This window comes from Oratosquilla oratoria, chromosome 24 (genome assembly GCF_046742065.1).
Source record: "Oratosquilla oratoria isolate Oo_2021 chromosome 24, ASM4674206v1, whole genome shotgun sequence".
Classification (NCBI taxonomy): domain Eukaryota; kingdom Metazoa; phylum Arthropoda; class Malacostraca; order Stomatopoda; family Squillidae; genus Oratosquilla; species Oratosquilla oratoria.
Genome location: NC_134800.1, coordinates 46,948,486 through 46,971,684, shown reverse-complemented (window position 1 = coordinate 46,971,684; position 23,199 = coordinate 46,948,486). Strand labels below are relative to the sequence as shown.

Sequence of the window (23,199 nt, the reverse complement as noted above, 5' to 3'; positions counted from 1 at the left end):
TTATTGCGTTTCTTTTATAAACAAAGTGGGAAGGACTTCACCTCAGTAAAAGACTCTGTAATCAACCAGGGAAATTCAGTAGTTAGCTCATGTGAGTGAGTGAGTAATACAACAAAAGATATAGGTACTACCAGTAGATATTTGTAAAGGGAACCCAACTGTGGCCACCTGAACTTGTGATTACCTAGAGAAGTATTTATTGATAGCCTATAAAAGCTCAGTAAGCATCCAATAGCTAATACTATATTTGTTATCTATAGCACATATATGTATAGCAAAAAGCCTTTTACCCTTCTTAAGGGGGTGGCAAAGTCAGAGCATAAACCCACCTTGTACCCATCTGAAAACCGTTTATTGTCCCTTCATCCATAAAGTGCTTAGATCAGAAGGAAACAATTGGTGGTGTATTGGAGTGGGTGTGTGCCTTGGCTGGCCACCTCCATTAGGGGGAAGAGGCCCATGGTATATAGATAGATCCACCTTAACACCTTGTAGATAAAGGATCATTCCTGTCCTGTGTTGCTCAGGTCAGAGGCAATGCAGTAAGGCACACATGTACATATATATGGCTGACAAACTTCTTGACAAGAAGAATGCAAAGTATCTCAAAATATGGTATCTGTGATCAATATAGTGTACAGTAGAATCCACCAAGGAGCAGTAATCATCTGCACTATTCAACCTCAAGTTATCTCCCTACATCACACCCAGAGCACAACACCAAAGCGCACTCTTATGCTGATGACCTAACAATAATATCCCAGCACAGGGGTGTCCGCAGGAGTTTTTGTAGGGGGGAGGGGGAACAAAATTGAAGTCATACATATATGGGTAATGGTATAGGGATAATATCAAGATGCACTTTAAGCTGGCTGCATAAACATATATGTACATTATCTACATGAGTTACATTTTGATTCGTCAAATTCAAACCCTCAAAAGGAACTAAACCACTCGTACCACTTAATTATTGTTGAACAAGAACTGAAGTCGTCGACTGTCACTGCCAAAATGATCAATGACAGCCTCAGTGAAACCATCTTTTGTGGTAGTAATTTTTTCTATGCACATGTAACACACAGAAGATAGGTGACTAGTGAATATGGATGAACACAACCATGTTGACCCACCAGAATGCTGAATGAGTGATGAAATTGACTAACTGGGGAATCCAAGGGAAAACTATTCTTTCACCTCTGAAAGGGTGACTTTAATGGCCATATATTTCACTATCAAGCATAATATCTGTACTTAAATTGTAGACTTGCAGTTGAAAAAATATACACTAATATTCTGTAACTCAAAAATTTAGTATTAAGGGAGAGAAACTGGAGGAAGTGGATAGTTTTAAATACTTGGGTGCAAATGTGGCAGGAAAGGTAGTAGTCGAGGTGGAGGTAGAATGTAGACTGAGAAAAGCAAGTAAATGCCTTGGTGGATTAAAATGTGTAATGAAAAATAGACATCTGAGAATGGATGCTAGGAGATTGTATGAAGGAGTGATTGTACCAACAGCACTGTATTGGGCAGAAACATGGAACATAAAGAGAGGAAGAGAGAAGGAGTTTGAATGTGTTTGAGATGAGGTGGATTGGGTGAGAAATGAGGAGGAGAACGGGTGGAAAGGGAGTTGGGAGATAGGATGGATGAAAGAGTATTGGGATGGTTTGGACACATGGAAAGAATGTGTGATGAAAGACAAGTAAAAGAGGTGTGGAAGGAGTGAACATGAGGGGGCAACCTAGGATGATATAGATGAATGGGGTAAAAGGGGCATTGGGGAAGAGGGGAATGTCTGTTGAGGAAGGACGGGAGAGGACAGAAGATGGGGTGAGTGGAGAATGGTTGTATATGGATGATGCTGTGATGTATGAAGTGGAATGGATGTGGGTGTGGGAGTATGTGTGAGTAAATTTGACACAGCCTGAAGGGATTTCTCCCCATCTTCTCTTTTTCTGCATGAGGGGATGGAGAGGGGGGGTCACCAAATTAATGGAGCAGCCTTGCTGTGTCTTGCGACACTGCTTCTGACCCAGGGCAGTGGACAAGGTGCAGGGATGACCCATCATCCAGGAGGTGCCAAGATAAGAGGGAGGGGAGTGGAGAGTGATAGGGTTGGAATAGGTGGGAGTGGTTTTTATGCCTTTGTTTTTTTGGCTACCTCCCTTATAAGGGGGAAAAAAGCCTTTGGTATATGTATGTATGCAAGAATTGAATGAAATTAAGTGACATGACTGGCAAAGTTTCAAACACCCTGGATTTCACTGTACTTGCTCCCTCTGGACACCCATGGCAGCACAGCAACAACAGAATAGCTACTTCGACAAGCTAGAACAGTGGCTAAGACAAAATAGAATGGAGGCCACCCTTCAGAAATCACCAGTGACTGCTCACCCCAGAAACCATGAATTGGAAGAACATTCACTAGTACAGTGAACTGCACATGACAAAACCACAGTTTAGTTCCAACCAAGAAAACAGACATCATACAAACTGCTCAATAGAACAACTACAAATTTAAACCAAGTGTACCCATGGCCTACCCATAGAACAGCACATGAAAATGATAGGCACATAGTTCTATGCAAAATTAGAGTATTAAGTTCTACACATCCACCCCATTACTTGATCAACACAAGGTCCACCAACTAAAGTGGCCCCATGCAACACATCCATACCTAAGGTGACCAGAGTCCCACTTTTTTAACCTGTCCTGCTTATTTTATAAGTTTGCAAAATGTCCTGCTTTTCCTGCATTTGTCCTGCCACAAAGGACCCTTACTCCCTTAAAATATGGGGCAGCTTTGCAGCAAAGCTGCCCCACATTTTAAGGGATTTTGCAGCTGAAAGACAAATGTTTGACATCAAATTTGACTCGAGCATATTTTCTGAGTTTACTTGTGTAGCCAAGTGCAGCAGAGTGGAATGAGTCAAACCTACCAACAGATCACCGGTGGGTACAAATTTTCACTCATTTCAAAGCCAGAGATGTTAGTCACCAACACATGTCAGAATTAGTTCAGTTTATGCTCTGCCTTCCTGGAACAAATGCTTGTACTGAACGCGTGTACACATGAATAAAATTTGGACATCTGAGAAAACGCAGCTGAAAGTTCCAACTTCGAGCATTACTGACGACAAAGCTGAATCAAGCATACATGTATGGAGTTTTAGTGTGCTGAAATCAACTCCAGAATTACTAAAGATTTCATCCAGTGAAAAGTATGCTATGTAAAGGTAAGAAAAAACATTTTAATTGATTATAGTATCTTTATGAGGTTGAACATATATTTATACAGTATATATAAACGAGTACATAATGTCCTGCTTTTTCACTCAAAAAATCAGGTCACATTATCCACACCAAAATAACTAAAGGAAAAGGATGACTCTAATAGTAGAGAAGATGTAACTTTGGAAAAAAAAAATTGTGGAACTGAGAATCTTTTATGTAAATAGACTAGAGAAATCCAAGGGTAAAGATATACAGCATAAATGGGACATTATCAAGCATATATTCAACTTTGGAGTGGGAAAACATGTATCAAAGCTCAAAGGAAAAGAATTTCAGAGATTCATTAACATAAAAATGGAAGAGGATCAAGCATGAGAAAGAAGAATCATTAGATCAAGGAAGAGTACAAGATAACCAGCAATGAGTACACAAAAATAAGAAAACTTTGGGAAAAAATATAATTGACAGAAACAAAATTTATCAATTCATCAAGAGTAAACTGAAGCATGCCATGGGAAAGTGATCATAAAGTTGTGATTAGAACATTATGATGCTGAAGTACAAGCAAAATGTTACAATAATTTTCAGTGATCTATGATTTCTTAGGTATCACTGATCACTAAATGGGAAATGAAATCGTCTGAATACAAATACATTTTAATGCACCTCCACTAATAACTACAGATTTTAGATATAATGAAACCCAATATCCATCATTATTCTTTCTTTTCATGCTTACATGAGAACTGTGGGTCGTGTGGTTTTGACAATGCGTTGACAACTAGGTTGTCCAATTGTTAAATTACTACCTTCAGTTCACCGCTTCATAGCATTACGAATTGTCCTCAAAACCAATACCAGCCAATAACTAAAGGAACAACAAGTTATTGCTTAATAATCTCAGCTGGTGGCTCATCATTTTGGAATCTTTAAATACTTGGCAAGAAAGAACTTCGACGATTATTCAATCACAATGCTCGAAAACTCCATCACACAAAGGGCCATAACACTAATCAACTCCAGTAGTTCTCTCCTTTTCATTTACAATGTGTCTGGCAACAAATTTTGACATTAATAAGCTTGTGAACCATCATCTACAAATAGCCGATCCTACGTCTACCCATTTTAATGCTTGTTATGAACCGTATGACACTACTGTAAGATGAATTTAAAGTGCGCGTTAAAAATCAGTCAGCGTATTGCTACATCTCGACAGTTATTATTTTCGTTATAAAAATATTTTCAATTTTATATTATTATACTTAAATACACTGAAATATGATTATCATTTTCTGTAGACCTTGTTGTTGACGGAAAAGTTAATATTATCCCTATCCTCAATGCGTTGTTGCCACATCTTCACTGCTGTATTTTTTCGTCATCATTGTTTGGCAAAGCATGTGATAAAATTGCAAAGCAGAACTCTTGAATTGTGATTATTAATATATGAAACACCTCTTCAATTGGTTATTTCTGATAATAAATGTAATACAACTGCAGTTCTCAGTATTTATTGCGCCACACTTTATCTGCCATAATTTCATACTTATATTTTAAGACTTTTATACATCAATACTTATTACATACTTAATGATTGGTCATTATTAGTCCGCTTCGGCCAATCATTACCTTTGTAGTATACCTTTATGTATTTTGTCTTTATGCAGCTGGGACAGGATGTATCGATTGGGTAAGTTGTGTGAAACAAGCAGATGGCAATAGTTCCTGTGTTTACTTGAAGAATGCATACAAACAATGTACTGTCGTTGCAGGAGTAAGGTGCTTGACTTCGTCTAATGGCTAGACAATAATTAAGCTACATTGGAATAACTTCTGAGGAAAGTGAAGGCTGAAAAAAAACGTACTTGACATACAAGGTAAACTTGTACAATCTTTGTTTATTTTCCGTCCTCCCTTTCTTTGCAGTCATGTATGTAATTCTGCGGATTCTTTTCACTCTAGATTTCAGTGTTCTGCTGAATATGCACTTTCAAGTTAGTTAATATTAGTATGATCTGTTGAAATACCCTAGACATTATTTCAATACAAATAACAATGGACGTTTTATATCTAGCTATCTGAAAATTGAGTGATGTGATGTATACATACACACACACACACAAATCATATATATATATATATATATATATATATATATATATATATATATATATATATATATATATATATATATTTATATATAATGAATTTGGCTATTCCTCTGGCTGCTTGATGAGTCACCAATTGTGAAATATATACGTGTGTGTATTCTTGAATTTGGCTATTCCTCTGACTTGATGAGGCACCAATTGTTATGAATATATATATATATAATATATATATATGTATGTATATATATATATATGTATGTGTGTGTGAGTATGAGTGTGATTCACCATGGTCTTGGATCATGTGTTGGATTCATGATCAACAACTGTTTCCCTACCAGAAGAGAGCACAGAGTTCATATATGACTGATCTATGGGTAATGCTGTTACCTTACATGCACGCACACTCCCAACTCCCTGCCCACGAGAGTTGGAGTAATGACTTGCAGTGCACCAATGCTGAAATTATTTCAGCCCTGGACAGGATTCAAACCCAGACAGCCATAGTGGCAGCTGGGAACACTGACCACTGCACCATCGAGTCATGTATTTACCTAGTTGTATTTTACGGGAAGGGGAGCTATGCTCGTGGTGTCCCGTCTTCATATTTCATTTTATCTAGACTGTTTTTAAATTTGTGTATTGTTTTTGCACAGACCACATTCTCATCTCTCATCCAACTTGTTCCAAACATCTATTACCCTGTGGGGAAAGCTGTTCTTTTTCAGGTCTCTTCTATAACTATCTTTCTTGATTTTCTTTCCGTGACCTCATGTGTCTCTACTATCCCATTTTATTAGATCCTCTCTATCAATAGTTTTATGCCTTTCATGATTCTATAAATAGTTATCGAGTCTCCTCTCTCTCTTCTTTGCTCTAATGTCTGTAGCTCAAGTTTTGCTAGTCTCTCCTCATATGATAGTTCTGAGAGTATTCGTGCCAATTTCATAGTTGCTCTTTCTATTCTTTCAAGTTTTGTTATACATTTTTTTTTTGTACTTGGTGACCATGTCGTCACTGCATACTCCAATCTTGGTCTTATAAAAGTGACTATTATTTTCTTCACCATTTCTTGGTCCAGGTATGTAAATACCACTTTGATTGTTCTTATTAGATTATAAGTTTCTCCAAAAATCTTGTTTATATGTTTCTCAGGTGACATATTATTCATAATAATGACTCCCAGGTCCTTCTCATTTTCTATTCTTTTAATTTCTTCCTCTCCCAATTTATATGATCCCACTATTCTCTTTTTGCTTTTTCCAAATTCCATTATACTACACTTCTTAATATTGAATTACATCTCCCATTTCCTACTCCACTCCCATACTTTATTGCGATCACTCTGCAGCGACTCACAATCTTCTACAGTGTTCACTTTTTTCAACAATTTGCATCGTCCGCAAAGAAGCTCATATAACTTTCAATTCCTTTATCCATATCATTAATATATATAGCAAACATTATTGGGGCCATAACTGTTCCTTGTGGAACTCCACTAATCACTTTATCCCAATTAGAGTGTTTGTCTCTTATCACCACTCTCATTTTTCTTTCATGCAAGAAGTCTTCCATCCACTTTAGTAGTTTGCCCTGTATTCTTCCTGCAGTTTCTAATTTCTTTAGCAATTTCTTATGTGGTACCTTATCAAAAGCTTTTTTCAGGTCTAGGAATGCACAATCAGCCCATCCATCTCTTTCTTGTATTACATCTATTAGCCTTGATCATCCTTTCTAAATCCAAATTGCCTTGGATTTAGTATTTTTTTTAATTTTTTTTTTAATTTTTTTTTTCCTCCAAATGCCGTACCCATCTAGTTTTGATAATTCTCAAATTTTAGCTATCATACTTGTAAGAGAGACCAGTCTATAGCTAGTAGGGTCTTCCTTGTTTCCCCCTTTATGTATTGGCACTATATTTGCTCTTTTCCAATCTTCTGGAAATTTTCCTTCTTTCAATGAACTGCTTATTAGACTATGTATTTTGTCTGTTAGTTCATTGCCGCATTATCTCAAAATCCAGTTTGCCATTTCATCTGGTCCATGCGATTTTCTGACATCGAGATTACTCAGGTGATTCATTATTTCTTTCCTTGTTACTTCTATCGCTTTCATAGGGGGGACTTCCTTCTCCCACTGGACAAGTTGTATGTTCTCCCTTGTAAACACTGATTTAAAATGCTTGTTCATAATTCCTGCCATTTCTATTTCCTCTGTGTATTTAACTCCTCCATGTCATAGTTTCTCTAATTCTTGTTTGTTTTTCAGTTTGTTGTCTACAAATCTATGACATCTTTTTAGTATTTTCTCTTTTCATCTCTGCACACTTGTACATATTGATTCCTATAACTAGTATATGTTTTCCATTTTTCAGGTCCTTTGTCTTTTTTCCATTTTATCCAAGCTTTATCCCTTTTGTCTTTTAACTTCCTACATCTATTTCTGTACCAACACTTTATATATCCTTTTTCTTGTTTTTGTTTTGGAACATACTTTTCCACTCCTTTATAGATTTTTGTCAAAATAGTCCATTTCTCTTCTACTGTTCTTTCCTCCTTGTGTATCCATTCCCAGTCTGCTTTTTGAAAGAATTCTCTTATTTTATCAAAATTTGTTTTTCCATACATCAATCTTCCCTTTCTATATTCGTTTTTTCCATGCATTTTTCCTCAGTTCCAGTTCAACCAATATATGGTCACTTTTACTTATTGGTGTTTTATACTCAATCTTGTCCTTTATTTCGGGTTCTGATGTGATTATTAGGTCCAATTTCGATGGTTCTTCCTCATTTCTATACCTAGTATTCTCTTGTATCCATTGCGTCATTGTATGCTCTATAATCATATGAAGTAGTACATTTCCCTATAGGGATTCTCCACCCTTTGCTGTCATTTCTTCCCAGACAATTAAAGTCACCCATTATAACTATTCTTCCTCCATCTTCCATTATCTTATTCAGTGTTATCTTTGTGTCTTCTAACATATTTTTGTGTTTTCTTCCCATGAAGCCGTTTTAGGAGGCATATAATTTACTACAAACTTCCCGCTCTTCCCATCCCTGTCCTCCACTTCCATCTAATCATCTCTATTCTTTCCATATGTGACATTCCTCACATATATATCCTTCTTAGTCAGGAACATAACTCCACTTCCTTGTTTTACCTCTTTGTTTCTAATCTAATAATTATATGCACCATGTCCTACACTGTTGGGTGGTAGTGGGCCTTTCAATTTTGTCTCTACAATTCCCATTATGTCCGGTTCTTTTTCCTTCAGGTAGTCATTCAGTTAGTGCAAGCCTGTTATTAAGCCATCTATATTTGTGTAAGACACTTTTAATTTTCTGCTACTTCATCATGTTTTCTGTTTCCCTTCCATTTTTCTCTTCTATGAACCATTTCCTCATTTTCACATCCACTACTCTCCAATAGAATTGATCTTTTTCTGACTGTTCTTTTCCCACTTTTTTTCTTACTTTTTTTCTTAGCTCCTAGTCTTTTTGTTTTCTCATCCTCTCTTTCGTCTTTATTAATTTCTCTTTTTTATCCATACCTGTTTATATTGTTCACTGTCTGCTAGTTTCCCTGTTTTTGCTAAGATATTCTCTGCTGTCGTTTGTGACCTAAATTTAACCTTAATTGGGGTGGTCTTATCTGTATTGTATTTCTCTATATATTTCTTCAGTTTCTTTCCCTCTTGAACTACTTCTAATATCTTGTTTACCTTATCCTTCTCATCTTTTACTCTAGTAGTCCTATTTGGATTATGCTTCTCTTCCATCCCTAATATAATTATACATTTCTTTTTGTCCGCTAAGTTTACTATATTCTCCTTCTCTCTTATCACTTTAATAACTATGTCCTTAGTTTGTTCTTTCATCTGTTATGTCACTATATCTTTAAATACAATTTTGTAGTTCTCTTGGACATTTTTCCAACCCAGTACTTCTTTTGCTATGGACTCTTTATTCTCTTTATTATTCTTTAATTCCTCATTCTCATCTTTTACTTCTTTTAACTGTCTTTATAATTAATCTATTTCTTTATTTAGGTTTTGGTTCTCCTTTAGTTCTTCCAATTAATCAACTCTTTGCATAATCCGTGCAAGTTGGCTGAACCTAACCTCCCAATGTTCGGTGATTTTCTCTAGTTTTTCCTCTAGATTTACTAATCGGGGGAGGTTGGCATCCCCACCACATTAAATCCATGGAAATTATTATCTCCACTTTCTATTGTGCTGTTCTTATCTATATTTCTAAACTTAATGCTTTAACTGATGTTTTCGACTTCACCTGCATCGTCTGTAGCCCTCTTGTTGACATTTCTTCTGACGTCCGGGGGAGCCCATTCGTCTCCTTGCTCATTTCCTTCCATTTCCCTCAGTAATCCCTCCCTTTCTCTTTTTTCTTCACCTTCCCACTACACCATGAGCTTTCCCCTTCCCTAGTAATACTACAAAGGTACTTCATCATCGTTGAGATCCACGAAAATTGCACTTCTTTTCCGGAGTTCCAATCTTCACCGTGAATCCAATGTATGTGTGTGTGTGTGTGTGTTTATGTATAAAATGTAGAAACCATTATCCATTCTGTTTCTGATTTTTGCTATCTATTTTTGATATACTGGACATTCCAGTATTCATTATTGGTGTTTATTCTGCTTTTCAACAAGGATCTTATTATCCTTCTGTAGTGGGTATTGTTATTGCTTTTATAATCTAAATCCTGTTATTAATATTATTTGACCTCTTTTAAAGTGATGTCCCAACACCAGATTCAGAACATTATACTAGAATACTTGCCTAAGCAGATGACCTATCGATGATAATAAGGCATAGCAACTACAAAATAGCTGCTAAGAACACTCAAGTGCAAAGACAACTAGAACAATGTATTGGAATTAATAGAATGGTGAACTCCCCTTGTAAGTCATCTGTAACATTACTCACCCTAGAAAAATGTAAATCAAAGAAACATTTATTAGTAAAATTGAATGGCCAAACCATTCCAATGAAAAAGAACCCAAAAATTCTAGGCCACACTTTTTACACATGTCCATCAGCCCATGCATCAAAGATCTGACAGTGAAAGTCAACAAGAAAATAAACATGCAAAAATCACTCACTCAAACACAGGCATTGGATAGCAGAAGGAAGGAAAGTAATCATAATACTTTAGGGACTATATGGAGTGCCCCTACAGACCAGAGCCACACATCATTTTATCTACATTTGGGAAAATCTCTACTCATAGAGAAATAATGCTATTTATTGTACTAGGACTGTCCCACTGTTATGCTATCCCTCCCCCTCTGAATACTGTCCTGTCTCAATTCTTTGAGTATATATTTCCATTTTTGCCTCTGCCCGCTTTGGTAGAGGAAAGAAAGAATACTGCCACTGAGTCCACCCACTCAGGTTGTAAAGGCGGTTAAAATGGGACAGAGTGATGAAACTAGCCATCTTGCTCTCTGTAACCCTAAGGGTATTCCTACAAGAAGTTAAAGCTATAATAATAAATAATTAACAATAATAATTGCTGCTTTGAATTTCTCTGACTAGAAATCGGCAAACCCACAGCCTGGCTGTGGTCCACAGAACCTCCCAAAGGTCTCTATGAAGAAACTTTTGATTGTTGTCTGTGTTGTGGTAGTGTGGAACTGTTTCTATGTCACAGGCTAAAAGTAGTGTGAGGTAAGGGGTGTTCATCAGCTGTCAGCTCTCCATGTGTGAATAGGTACAAGACGGTTGTTGAAGTTAACTGAGAGATCTTGGGCCTTCTCCCTTCCAAGAGAAGCAAGAACCATACTAGCTTGACTGCGTTCAGATCACCATCTTGCACAAAGACAACACCAACACAGAATAGGCCTAACCATGGGGGCAAGCTCCGTGAGATGTAACCTTAATTTCTCTTGGTGGAGCCCCATACCTTCCAGGTAACTAGCAACAGCCGCCAGATTGAACAATAAGTCACTCAAGGAGAAAATACCATTTTGTAGTCTGGGGGATGGTCAGGGGTGGGTAGTATATGAAGAGGTATTTGGTATCTTCTTTGAGATGGTTGCATCCCGGGCAGACCTGTTCCATGTTGTTATTGTAATAGCGTTGGATGGATCTCATCATTGTCATGCAAGTGTAGTTCTTACTTCTCTTGGGATGGATTTTTCTGTGGGGCTGATGTCTGGAAGGGTTTGATGGAGTTAGGAGTTTAGTGGTCAGTTTTGAAGTGATTGTTTTTGTAATATGAAGGTGAATGTGTTTTTGCATGGATGTGTTGTGTGGTGCAGGTGGTACATTATCATAGATTTTTGAGTAGTATGCTACTGGTGTAGTTTTAGTGTTGCACTCAGTTGATGGTGCTTGTGTGGTGGTAACAAGATGGATGAGTAGGGTTGAGGACTCTTTCATAGAATTATATACCAAAAACTCCCATGTAATCTTGCATGGGGAGGATTTTGGTTTCTGTATGCAGGTATCAAGAATGCTTTGGTTCATCTGGTTAATATTCTCAGCATTATTTTGTACAGTTTGAAGGGTGTCTTATATTTTCCTGATTGTTGGGAACCATGTGGTGGAAGGTGGCATAACATGCCTACAATAGGCAGCATTACCAACTGAGAAAGGACAGAGAACTGATGGAAAAGATCCAGTCACCTCCCAACCTTATCCCCACCTATGCAAGGTGTGGCTGTAAAACCTATCTAGTCTCCCGATTGGGCCCATAGTCACTCTGCAGAAGAAATACTCTTATCAATAAGCTTGAAATTAAGTGACATAAATACAGTTGTACATATATATAAATGATATGGATGAGGGAGTAAACTGTTATATGAACTTCTTTGCTGACGATGCCAAATCACTCAAGAGAGTAAGAACAGAAGAAGATTGCATGTTGCTACAAGAAGACCTAGACAAAATATGGGAATGGAGTCGGAAAAGTGAGATGCATTTCAACATTAAAAAATGTAGCATAATGGAATTTGGAAAAAGTAAAAATAAAGTGTTGGGACAGTACAAAATTGGAAACAAAGAAGTCAAAAAAGTCGATTCTGAGAGGGACCTGGGAGCAATCATCTCGAGTGACTTGACACCTGATAAACATGTCAATAAATTATTTGGAGAGACTTATAATTTATTGAGGTCAATGAAAGTGGCCTTCGACTACATAGATGAAGAGATGGTTAAAAGAATAGTTGTTACACTGATAAGACCTAATTAGAATATGCTGCAACACTGTGGGCACCTAGCACAAAGAAGAACATAAGAAAGTTAGAAAGAATACAAAGAGCAGCGACAAAGATGGCGCCTACTCTGACAAACCTGACACATGAACAAAGATTGGAAAAATTACATCTGTCATCACAAGAACAGAGAAGAGAAAGGTAATTTGTTGACCATTTTCAGAATTATGAAAGGGATGGAAATTCTTGACAGAGATGACTTATTAAAGTAGGACAGAAGAGAAATAAGAGGACACGAAAAGAAACTAAAGAAGACAGCTGCAGAAGAGACCTGAAAAAGAATAGCTTCCCACATAGAGTGATTGATGTGTGGAACAAACTGAATGGAGAAACAGTGAATGCCAAAACTATACATGATTTTAAGAATAAACTGGATGTGGAGAGATACGAAAATGGGTCACTACGAGCATAGCTCTCATACTGTAAAATACAACTAGGTAAATACAAGTGTGATATTTGCTTCTGGTGGCAGAGGAGGATGATTTTTCTGTGGAGCTGATGTCTGGAGGAGTTTGACAGAGAAATGTGTGTATTGTTTTCAAGTGTAAAGGTTTTGGCATCTGTGTGAAAGTGTTGTGTGGTGGTTGCTTATGATTTTTCATCTGTTGGAAATCATGATGTGGAGAGGTAGTCCAGTGTGATTCTTAAGAACTGTATATAGATTACTTATTGGCTGCATATTACTGTGCTAGTTATACTGAACAATAACATGCAGCCAATACCCCAGACAATTAAGGGAAACAGCCTTGCTGTGGATGTGCTGTGTCTTGCTGTATTGCTTATGACCCAGGGCAGTGAGTGGTATACATGGATAACTTGTCATCCATGAGGAGCTGAGATGAGAGAGAGGAAGGGGTGGTGGGTGGGAGTGAGTGCTTGCCATTTGACTTGACTACCTCCCTTGCAAGGGGGAAAAACCCTTCACATATAGATAGATTTATTATTGTAGTATTATCATTATAATGATAACTTGCTTTGGCAACAGTGTACATTTTCACTTGTTTGTGATCCTTATATGAACCTTTACACCTACATTCACCCTACCTACATTCACCCCTTTCATTAATTTTTTTTCATTTGTCCCCCTTTTGCTTTCACTCTCAGGTCCATCCTTTGCTGTCACTCTCACGACTATAGATTCATGAATCCCATAAGGAAATCTTCTCTCATCTGCTCTCATAATGTGACCAAACTTCTTTTGGCTGGCTTCTACTTGTTTTCCAATTTCCATCTTTTGCTCATGCCTTTTCATTGTGTAATCTACCATATTTTGTAATACACACGTGACCTTCAAGCACCTTATTTCCACTCCCTCTACATATTATTTTTTTCTTGTCCTTATCACCCATGCCTCACTCCCATTCATTAGTTGAATACAACTTATGTTGTTTGTATTCCTTTCATTACTCCCATTTACCACCTTTTATTTAGTGTTTATTGCTCTCTACCTGTTAACTATCCTGTCCTCCATCCTCACTGTGCTGGTGGTATGATCTGAAGCATCCTTGTATCATATTTGCTTAGTTGTTGTCATTCCCTAGGCAGTCTGGCTGAGCAGTCCTGTTTCCCTAAGGAGCACCACAGCTGAAATGGGGTTTTCCCACAAATCTTTTGTAGAGTGTATATTGTATTGTTGAGGTGCATGATTGTGTACAATGCAGTTTTCCATAATGTGTTGTATAGTATGGGGTGAAGTGTTGCATCCTGGACAGTTATCTGCAGTGTGGTCATCCGGCCTCTTCTGGTAGCTTAGGAGGGCTGGATGGTGGCTGCATCACAATCTGGCCAAGTGGACTCTGTTCTTATGGGGGGAAAAGAGGATTCAGAGGGATGGATATGGGTCTGGCATGCAGCAATGTGTTATCTCTCAGTTTGTTGATGGAGCAGTGAGTGATACGATATGTTTCCAGAGGCTGGTGTCTGGTGGTTGAGGAGGAAGAGAAGAGAGTATTTGTGTGTGATATATGTATTTAGATATTGTTTTTATGTTTTTTTGGTGTGTGTGGGTGTTCTGTTATAAAGTGTAGTGGGGGTGTTGTGTTTGTGGATGCTGCAGCAAGTTTTTGTGTGCCTCATGTTGAGGTGTAGATGGTCTGTAGGTGTTGTATTTGTGCAGCCTATAATTGTCTGGACTTTGTTTTGTATGGTCTGATGGGTGTTGAAGCCCATGTTGGGTTTGCACAATTCATCACTGAGCATATGCATTGTTTGTATATTGTAGTTTTCTTTGTTTTGTCCAAATATTGTACCTGTAATTGATTTCAGGGTATTAAGTAGGTGTGATGTGTTGTTTGAATGACATGGACGTATCATATGTTAAGCCAAAAATCTTGGGTGTGTGTGTTTAATATGAGGGTATTGATATAAAGGTGTGGTATGTATATGTGTTCTGTTGTCCACTTGGTGAGAAATGTGGCTGTAGATTTGGTTGGTGCTATTTTGTGTCTATTTGTAGTGAATCAGGTGTTGAGTGTATTTTGGTATGGTGGTTGTATTTCTGCAGCTTTGTTATGGTGTGTGCATCTAATTGTTATGTCGTCTGCATAGGAAGAGATTATTTCTTAGGAGTTGGGTATGGGTATATTTCTGAGGAGTTGGGTGTGGGTATATTTCTGAGGAGTTGGGTGTGGGTATATCAGCCATGTATAGATTAAAGAATGTGGGGGATAGAACTAAGCCCTGTGATATTCCATTCCTAATATTTCTACTGTACAATGATTGGCCATTATGTGACACATAGGCAAGGGGGATATGTGGTGTGATGAGTTGTAGTATAAGGTATTTTATGAGGGGAGGAGATGCAGATAAGTGTGATTGGACGGTGTGATGTTGGATTGTTGGTTTTGGGGATGGTGATGATTTTCCCATGCTTCCAGATGTCAGGTATAGTGTAATGTGAATAGCTGTAGTTTGCAATGTTGGTGAGTATGTGTATGCCAAGGGTCCAATATGTTTTAGGTGGATGTTATTTATGTTGTCAGTGCCACAGGTAGATGAGTGCTTGAGGTTATGGATTATATGTTTTGTGTGGCTGTCTATGAAGGGTGTATAGTCTGGGTCTGTGTGGAAGATTTTCTTTTGTCAAATGGTGCATCATTTGTCAGGGTGAGGGGTGAGATGGCTTGTCTGTGCAAAATTATTTATGAGTGTTTGTCTGTTTGAGGGTAAATTGACTGTTGTTGTGGTTATTGCTGCATGAGAGTGTGTATTACTGTTGGATAGTGTAATGGTGTTGAGTGTTTTGTATAGTTTACTGATGTTTGTTTTGTGATTGTGTTGACAAAATTTTGCCAATGTTGTGTTTTCTGTTTATGTATTTTGTTGTTTATCTCAGTGTTTAGTGCTTGTATTTGATCTCCTTTGTTTTGAGGGATAGGTGTGGAGTATTGTGTTTAAGTGTATTGCATTGTCTGATAAGGCCTTGGATTTCTGGTGTGAAGTTGGGGTTGTGTGATTTTCTGTTGCCTCTGGGGATGTATTTCTTGTCTGCATTTTGTATGACTGTATTAAAAGTGTGCACAGCAGTGTTTATGTTAGTGATTGATACCATCCTCCACAAAAGACTACTTACTAAATTAGCTTCACACGGAATAAGTGGTAGCCTATTAAGTTGGACTAGTAATTGGTTGAATGATTGAAAACAGAGTTGTTCTAAATGGCAAAACTTCTAGATAGAAAAATGATACAAGTGGAGTTCCTCAGGGTTCCATTCTTGGGCCACTTCTATTCATAGTATATATAAACGATATAGACTACAGACTAAAATCTATTGTCTCCAAATTTGCTGATGATACAAAACTGTGTAGCATGGCAAATGATCACTTAAACCAATTAGATATTCAAGAAGATTTAGATAAATTACAGCAGTGGTCTGAAAAGTGGGTAATGAAATTTGACATAAGTAAATGCAAGGTTATGCACATAGGTAAAAATAACAGTAAGTATGATTACAAGTTATTTGGAAATTCATTAACAAAAGTGGATAGTGAAAAGGATCTTGGCGTAATTATCAGTAACGATCTCAAATCATCTAAACCATGTATTTCAGCCTCTGAGAAAGCAAATAAGATTCCAGGACTGATTGCATGATCTTTTGACTTTAAAAGTTCATCTCTCATTAACAAGCTATATAAATTGTTAGTCCACATTTGGAATATACTGTTTCCATATAGTCACCGAATCTCATTAAAGACATTGACAAATTGGAAAAAGTGAATGTGGTGTGTGGTGAGCCACAAAACTGATTCCAAATATAAAAAATAAATCATACAAAGTGACTTAAATATATGAATCTGTTTTCCCTAAAAAAGTGTAGACTCAGAGGTGACTTGATACAGGTCTTTAAGATTCTAAAGGGAATTGACAACATCAAAAATGACAAAATTTTCACACTGAATGAGAATCCAACAAGAAATAATGGTCTCAGACTGTCAGGAAATAGATTTGATTTGGAAGAGGGTAGAAACAACTTCCCAACAGTGTAATTAATGAATGGAATAAACTTCCTATAGAGGCAGTGCAATGTAGTTCAGTTCGAAGCTTTAAGATTTGTTTAGATATACACCTAAGCAAGATGCTGTAATGCTATCCAGTTTATTTTATATTATTTGTTATTATTTGTCTGTCTGTTTATTATTTGCTCCTTTGTAATCCTCTGTACTGTCCTGTCTCTTCAGTAAAAACTTCCCAGTTTGCTCTTTTGTAATTGGTGTATGTGTGTCTGGCCTGCTGGGGTGCTTCATGTTTTGGTGACGATGATTGGAAGGTGGTCAGATCCAAGGGCTCTGACCACATTTCATGAAGTTGTTGGGGTTAGTCGGGGAGCAGAAGGTGATATTGGGAAAGGAGGGGGTGTAGAGGGCTTGATGAGGGATATGTATATGATTTTGTGTGTTGTTCAGGATTGTCAGTGAGTCAAGTTGTTTTAGCATATCTAGCCCTCTGTCCATGTTGGGGTTGTAGGTATACTGTGCTGATGATTTGGCATTGAAGCCACCACCCATGATAAGGTTAGGGATGGTTGCAAATTGATTGAGATAAAGCCTAAAGTTATTTGTAACTTTGGGGGGATGATTGAGGGTGAGATGTACATGTTATCTATTGTTATTTGTGGACTTGTTGCCTCCTCAGATTTGAATTGATTGTGTTTCAGTAGTGGTGTTTCAGTAGTGTTGTCTGTGGTAGAGAGAAGGGTTTTGGTAGTGATACTTGTGTCCACAAAGCAGGTACCCTGGTGGATTAGGATGACAAATCCACTGCCATTGCTGTCAGTCCGGTCTTGTCTAATGGTAGTAGTTGGGTTTGAATCCAGCACTCCTCCCTGATTCCCAGCAGTGACTATTACCTACCCCAACAGTCTTAACCCCTTCCATACGGTGCCGCACACGTAGGCGTCATGGACTTAGATCTCGGTGGCAGCAGCCAATGCCAGCCGTACGACGTGTCGTAATAATACTCGCATCATAAAATATAGTCACCGCTTTTATCGATCGTTCTCTCTTCACCCGTGAATTTTGATAACCATAGAAAATGCGATTACAAAAGAATTAGAAAGAATGTCATTATGGAGGGGCGACTACAATAAATATAATCAAGACGCCGACGCAAATACACTCGTTAAGTGCATAGGGCAACGGTGATGGCTTTGGTTCTAGCTACCTAGCGCCTCCTTGTGGAGGATCATTACCACCTTTTTTTCTTCACTCAGTGGCTAGTTCCTTAAGAATTATTTCATGTATTGGAAAATTTTCTTGTTTGTGGACAACTAAATATGCCAAATGCTTTTCCCCTGTGAAAGTTGGGGTTGACTTAGTTGAGGCATGCCCACATCATAATACAATACCCATGTATCACTCCCATCTCAGGGCCTCTGGAATGAAAGGTTGTCCTTATCCCTCATCACACTGCTTGGGTTAAAGGTAACGCAGTGAAGCACAGCTCTTCCACAGCAGGGCCCATCCACATGAGCTGGTTTACTCCCACCTCTTTATTAAATGACAACCCCCCTACTCCACTCAAAAATATTCATGAAGCAGATGGGAAGAAATTTGTGATAAATGTGTATTAAAGGTATATGCTTGAATACAAAAAGATCATTTGTAATAGCTGTTGTGTGAGGAATAGTATAGTTGTGCATATATTATTTCTAATACCTGTGTACAAATAGAGATGTTGGTTTAGTTGCAAGGTATCAGTGAAGATGATGCTAGTGGAAAGACTTAATGTGTGTGTTTACAATGAATTTTAAGCTAAAGATTGGAATGCCAATATACTGTATTTGGTATAATTTTCATATTTGTATGGATATACAAATATATTGATATATCCCTTGATTCTAGTAGAAAAATACAGAAAGGAGGTCATGTTTATATATAATTGTAATTGCTATGAAAATATCAATATTGATATGTAAACATAATATATATTTTTTTTATCTCCAAAGGTACAAGAAGATGGCAGTAATGCTGAATTCATACAATGGGAGAGTCAAGTCTGTGAAGATGATGTCAGGAAACAACCAAAGCTGATTTAAATGCCAAAATTTTGAAGAGGAGACTATCTGATTCTGGTTCATGTCCCAGAATTCCAAACAAGACCGGAAATAACTGTGAAACGTCTTACAAGTGTCATGTATTACTTCATTTTACAAGTTTGGTGATTTGAAGAAACATAAGATAACAAATATGGATGATTTCAAGAAAGATGAACTAACAGACATGGGTGATGTCAAGGAAGATGAGATAACATATGTGGAAGACTTCAAGGTCGATGAGGTAACATATGTGGAAGATTTCAAGATTGATGAGGCAAGATACATGGATAATGATGATGAAGATGAGGTAAATGACATGGATGATGTCAGGGAAGATGAGGTAACATATGTGGATGATTTCAATGTAGATGAGGTAAGAGACATGGATAATGTTGATGAAGATGAGGTAACAGATGAGGAAGATGTCAAGGAAGATGAAGTAACAGATATGGATAATGTTGAGGAAGATGAGGGAACAGATGTGGATGATTCCAAGGAAGATGAGGTAGGAGACTTAGATAATGTTGAAGAAGATGAAGGAACAGATATGGATAATGACAAGGAAGGTGGGATGATAGATGTGGATAACATAAAAAAGGAGGTAATATTTGTGGATGATTTCAAGAGTGATATGACAATGGATGAGGATGAATTCAAGAAAGATGAGGAAACAGATATGGATAATTTCAAGAAAGGTGAAATATCAAATATGGTTGATTTAAAGAAAAATAAGGTAGCAGGCATGGGTGATAGGCCTTATAAATGTTCTTTATGTGAGTTTTCATTTTCTAAATCTGGAAATTTGACGAGGCACATGAGAACGCACACTGGCGATAAGCCTTATAAGTGCAGTTTGTGTACTTCTTCATTTTCGCAGTCTGGACATTTGAAGGGGCACATGAAAACCCATACGGGCGACAAGCCTCACAAATGTGCAATATGTCAAGCTTCATTTTCCCAGTCAGGACATTTGAACCGTCATATAAGAACTCACACGGGTGATAAGCCTTACAAGTGTACTGTGTGTGAATCTGCATTTGCTTGTTCTAAAACCCTGAAGAGTCATTTGAGAATTCACACAGAGGATAATCCTCATAAATGCACTTTATGTGACTCTTCATTTTCTCAGTCTTCACATTTGAAGGAACACATGAGAGCCCACATTGGTGATAAGCCTTATCAGTGTATTTTATGTGAGTCTTCATTTTCTCGGACTGAAAATTTGAAGATGCACATGAGAATTCACACGGGCGATAAGCCTTACAAATGCACTATGTGTGAGTTTTCGTGTGCTCACTCGAACCATTTGAAAAGTCATATGAGAACTCATACGGGTGATAGGCCTTATAAATGTACTGCATGCGAGTCTTCATTTTCTCATTCTGGAAACTTGAAGAGGCACATGAGAATTCATACAGGTGATAAGCCTTATAAATGCAGTATGTGTGACTTCTCATGTTCTTACTCTCACCATATGAAGAGTCACATTAGAACACATACAGGTGATAGGCCTTACAAATGTACTTTATGTGAATCTTCATTTTCTCTCTCAGAAACTTTAAAGAGGCACATGAGAACACATACAGGTGATAAGCCTTACAAATGTACTATATGTGAATCTTCATATACTTCCTCTGGCCATTTAACAATGCACATGAGAACTCATACAGGCGATAAGCCTTATAAATGCACCCAGTGTGCATCTTCATTTTATCAGTCTGGAGATTTGAATCGTCACATGAGAACTCACACGGGTGATAGGCCTTATAAATGTCCTTTATGCGAGACGTCATTCGCTTATTCCTACCACATGAAAACTCACATGAGAATTCATACGGGTGATAAGCCTTATAAATGCACCTTCTGTCCATCTGCATTTCATCAGTCCGGAGAGCTGACTCTTCATGTCAGAACTCATACAGGCGATAAGCCTTACAAATGTTCTTTATGTGACTTTTCATTTGCTCAGTCTGGACATTTGAAGAGGCACATGAAAAGACACACTTGATAAACTTAATAAGTGCACTTCATGTGTCTTCATTTAGTTCCTCTGGTTAAATGACGATGTATATGAGCACTCGCACAGGCAATAAACATTGTGTTTGTATTCTGTGTGAGGCTTCATTTTTTCAGTCTAGAGATTTGAATTGTCATATGAGAATGTACATGGTTTAGAAGTCTTGTGAATTTGCAGTTGCCCAAGAGAATATGGGCTGCTTCTTAAATTCTTGTGACAGTGAGTGCAAAAATTAAACAAAATGGTTAGTGTCAACACTGACCAAATGAATGAGGTTTGATGGGAAGAACAACAGGTAGTGATAAAATTTCTTAAAATTATTAAAAAATCGGGTAGTTAATGAATAGTATGGTCTTGCTGAAATGCAATGCATTTCTTTTGCAGCTATACATGGTGACATATTGTCATTTCATGCACAATCATACTTCGTCATTAGTCACTTTAGCATTCATTAATATAATGAACTTTGTGGTTATAATGTTGCTATATGCATATTTTTGTGCATAGAAATAATTTATAAGAGTAAATGATGCACTCGATTATTCAGGTTTCAGACTTTACTTGATGATTTAGTCCTTCATGAGTTCAAATCTTTTATACAAGGAATTGTTTGATTAGTGATATATTAAATTTTATAACCAGATATCTATACCAGATACCTATTATAGAATATGTAAAAGTTCTAATATGTTACCATTTGAATTAAGATTACAATGATGGTAAGAAAATAACATTACTCAGTTGTTTTAACAAGGTAATTATTTCCATTTTCCATTATTCTATCCTTATATATTTATCTCATCTTTCTTGTGGTCATTAATTTTGAAATATTTTGAAGTGTTACCAAAGGCCCCCACTCGTGTATGTGTGCAGTGGTTTTGCATCACTGTGAAACAGAGTACTGTATACAAAATTACCACAGGTGAAAAGAGACTTGAAGACAGTAAGTATTTTCATATGTCTGAGGATGTAATTATATGTTAGTGCCTCCTGTCTTCAAGTTTCTTTTCTCCTGTAGTAATATTGCATATATATATATATATATATATATATATATATATATATATAATATATATATATATATATATATATATATAAATATATAAACAGCCATTTAGATTAACCAATTAATAAGAAAAAAGGACAATATACTTTTGACAAATGATAGATATATGAAAACTTGCATTGGTGAGAAGTCATAATAATTTACTTTGAGTGTTTTCATTATCTTAGACTGAAAATTTGAAGGGGCAAATGAGACATTGTGGGTGATAAGCCTTAGAAATGCCCTTTTTTTAATTTTCATAATATGATTGACACAGGTGATTGAGTCCTATAAATGTACTGTGTTAGTCTTTATTTTCTCTAATTGGTCATTTTAAGGTTGATTTGAGATTTTGCACATTTTCTCTCTCACTCACCACTCTCACTCACTCACCACTCTCACTCACTCACCACTCACTCACTTTCTATTAGTGATAGCTATCACTTCTGTCCTTGAAGACAGTATCACACTTGAAGAGATGGAGTCATAGAGGAGGTAAAGAAGAGGTTTAAGGAGGGTAGTGGAAATGAAAGATACTAGAAACTAATAGTGCTTTCTTTTCTGAATAGAGGTTAGTATCTGATCATAAATGGGTGCTATGTGAATGGTTTGTAGGGATGTCAGCAAAATCCCTAAAGTAGTGACTGCTTAAAACTTTGCACAATACCCAAATATGGGGCTTGCACAGATAGTAGTCTGCAGAACCATAATCTGACAAAGGTCAGTGAGGAAGTTTCATAGTTCAGCAAACATGAAAGGGAGTTCAAATGCTTTGTTTCAGGTAAAGGAAAATGTTTAAATTGAGGAGAATTGATAACATGTTTTTAGAACAAGACTTGGCTCTATGTGCCCTCATTGCTGCATATAATACAATGATAATAATAACCTTTATTGCAGAAGTAATGCCATACACAATAACATGAATATCTTTACTGTGTCTTTTTGTGAGTGTATTATTTTATAAATAGAAAAGTAGAATTTTTCAGTTTGGTTAAAACTAGCATATACCCAATTATAGTACATA

General features: G+C 37.0%; 1 protein-coding gene across 2 annotated transcripts; it reads left to right on the top strand.

Moving 5' to 3' along the window:
• The first annotated feature begins 4,625 nt into the window (after nt 1-4,625).
• LOC143038611 (uncharacterized) lies at nt 4,626-21,992 on the top strand. Of its 2 annotated transcripts, none has more exons than XM_076208061.1 (2): nt 4,626-4,925; nt 19,024-21,992. In XM_076208061.1, the coding sequence occupies exon 2, from the start codon at nt 19,265-19,267 to the stop codon at nt 21,119-21,121; it is 1,857 nt and encodes a 618-aa protein (XP_076064176.1). In that variant the 5' UTR covers nt 4,626-4,925; nt 19,024-19,264; the 3' UTR covers nt 21,122-21,992. The 2 variants fall into 2 exon arrangements, with proteins under 2 accessions (XP_076064176.1, XP_076064175.1); XM_076208060.1 differs by having other exon boundaries at nt 4,915-5,112.
• Nucleotides 21,993-23,199: the final 1,207 nt, after the last annotated feature.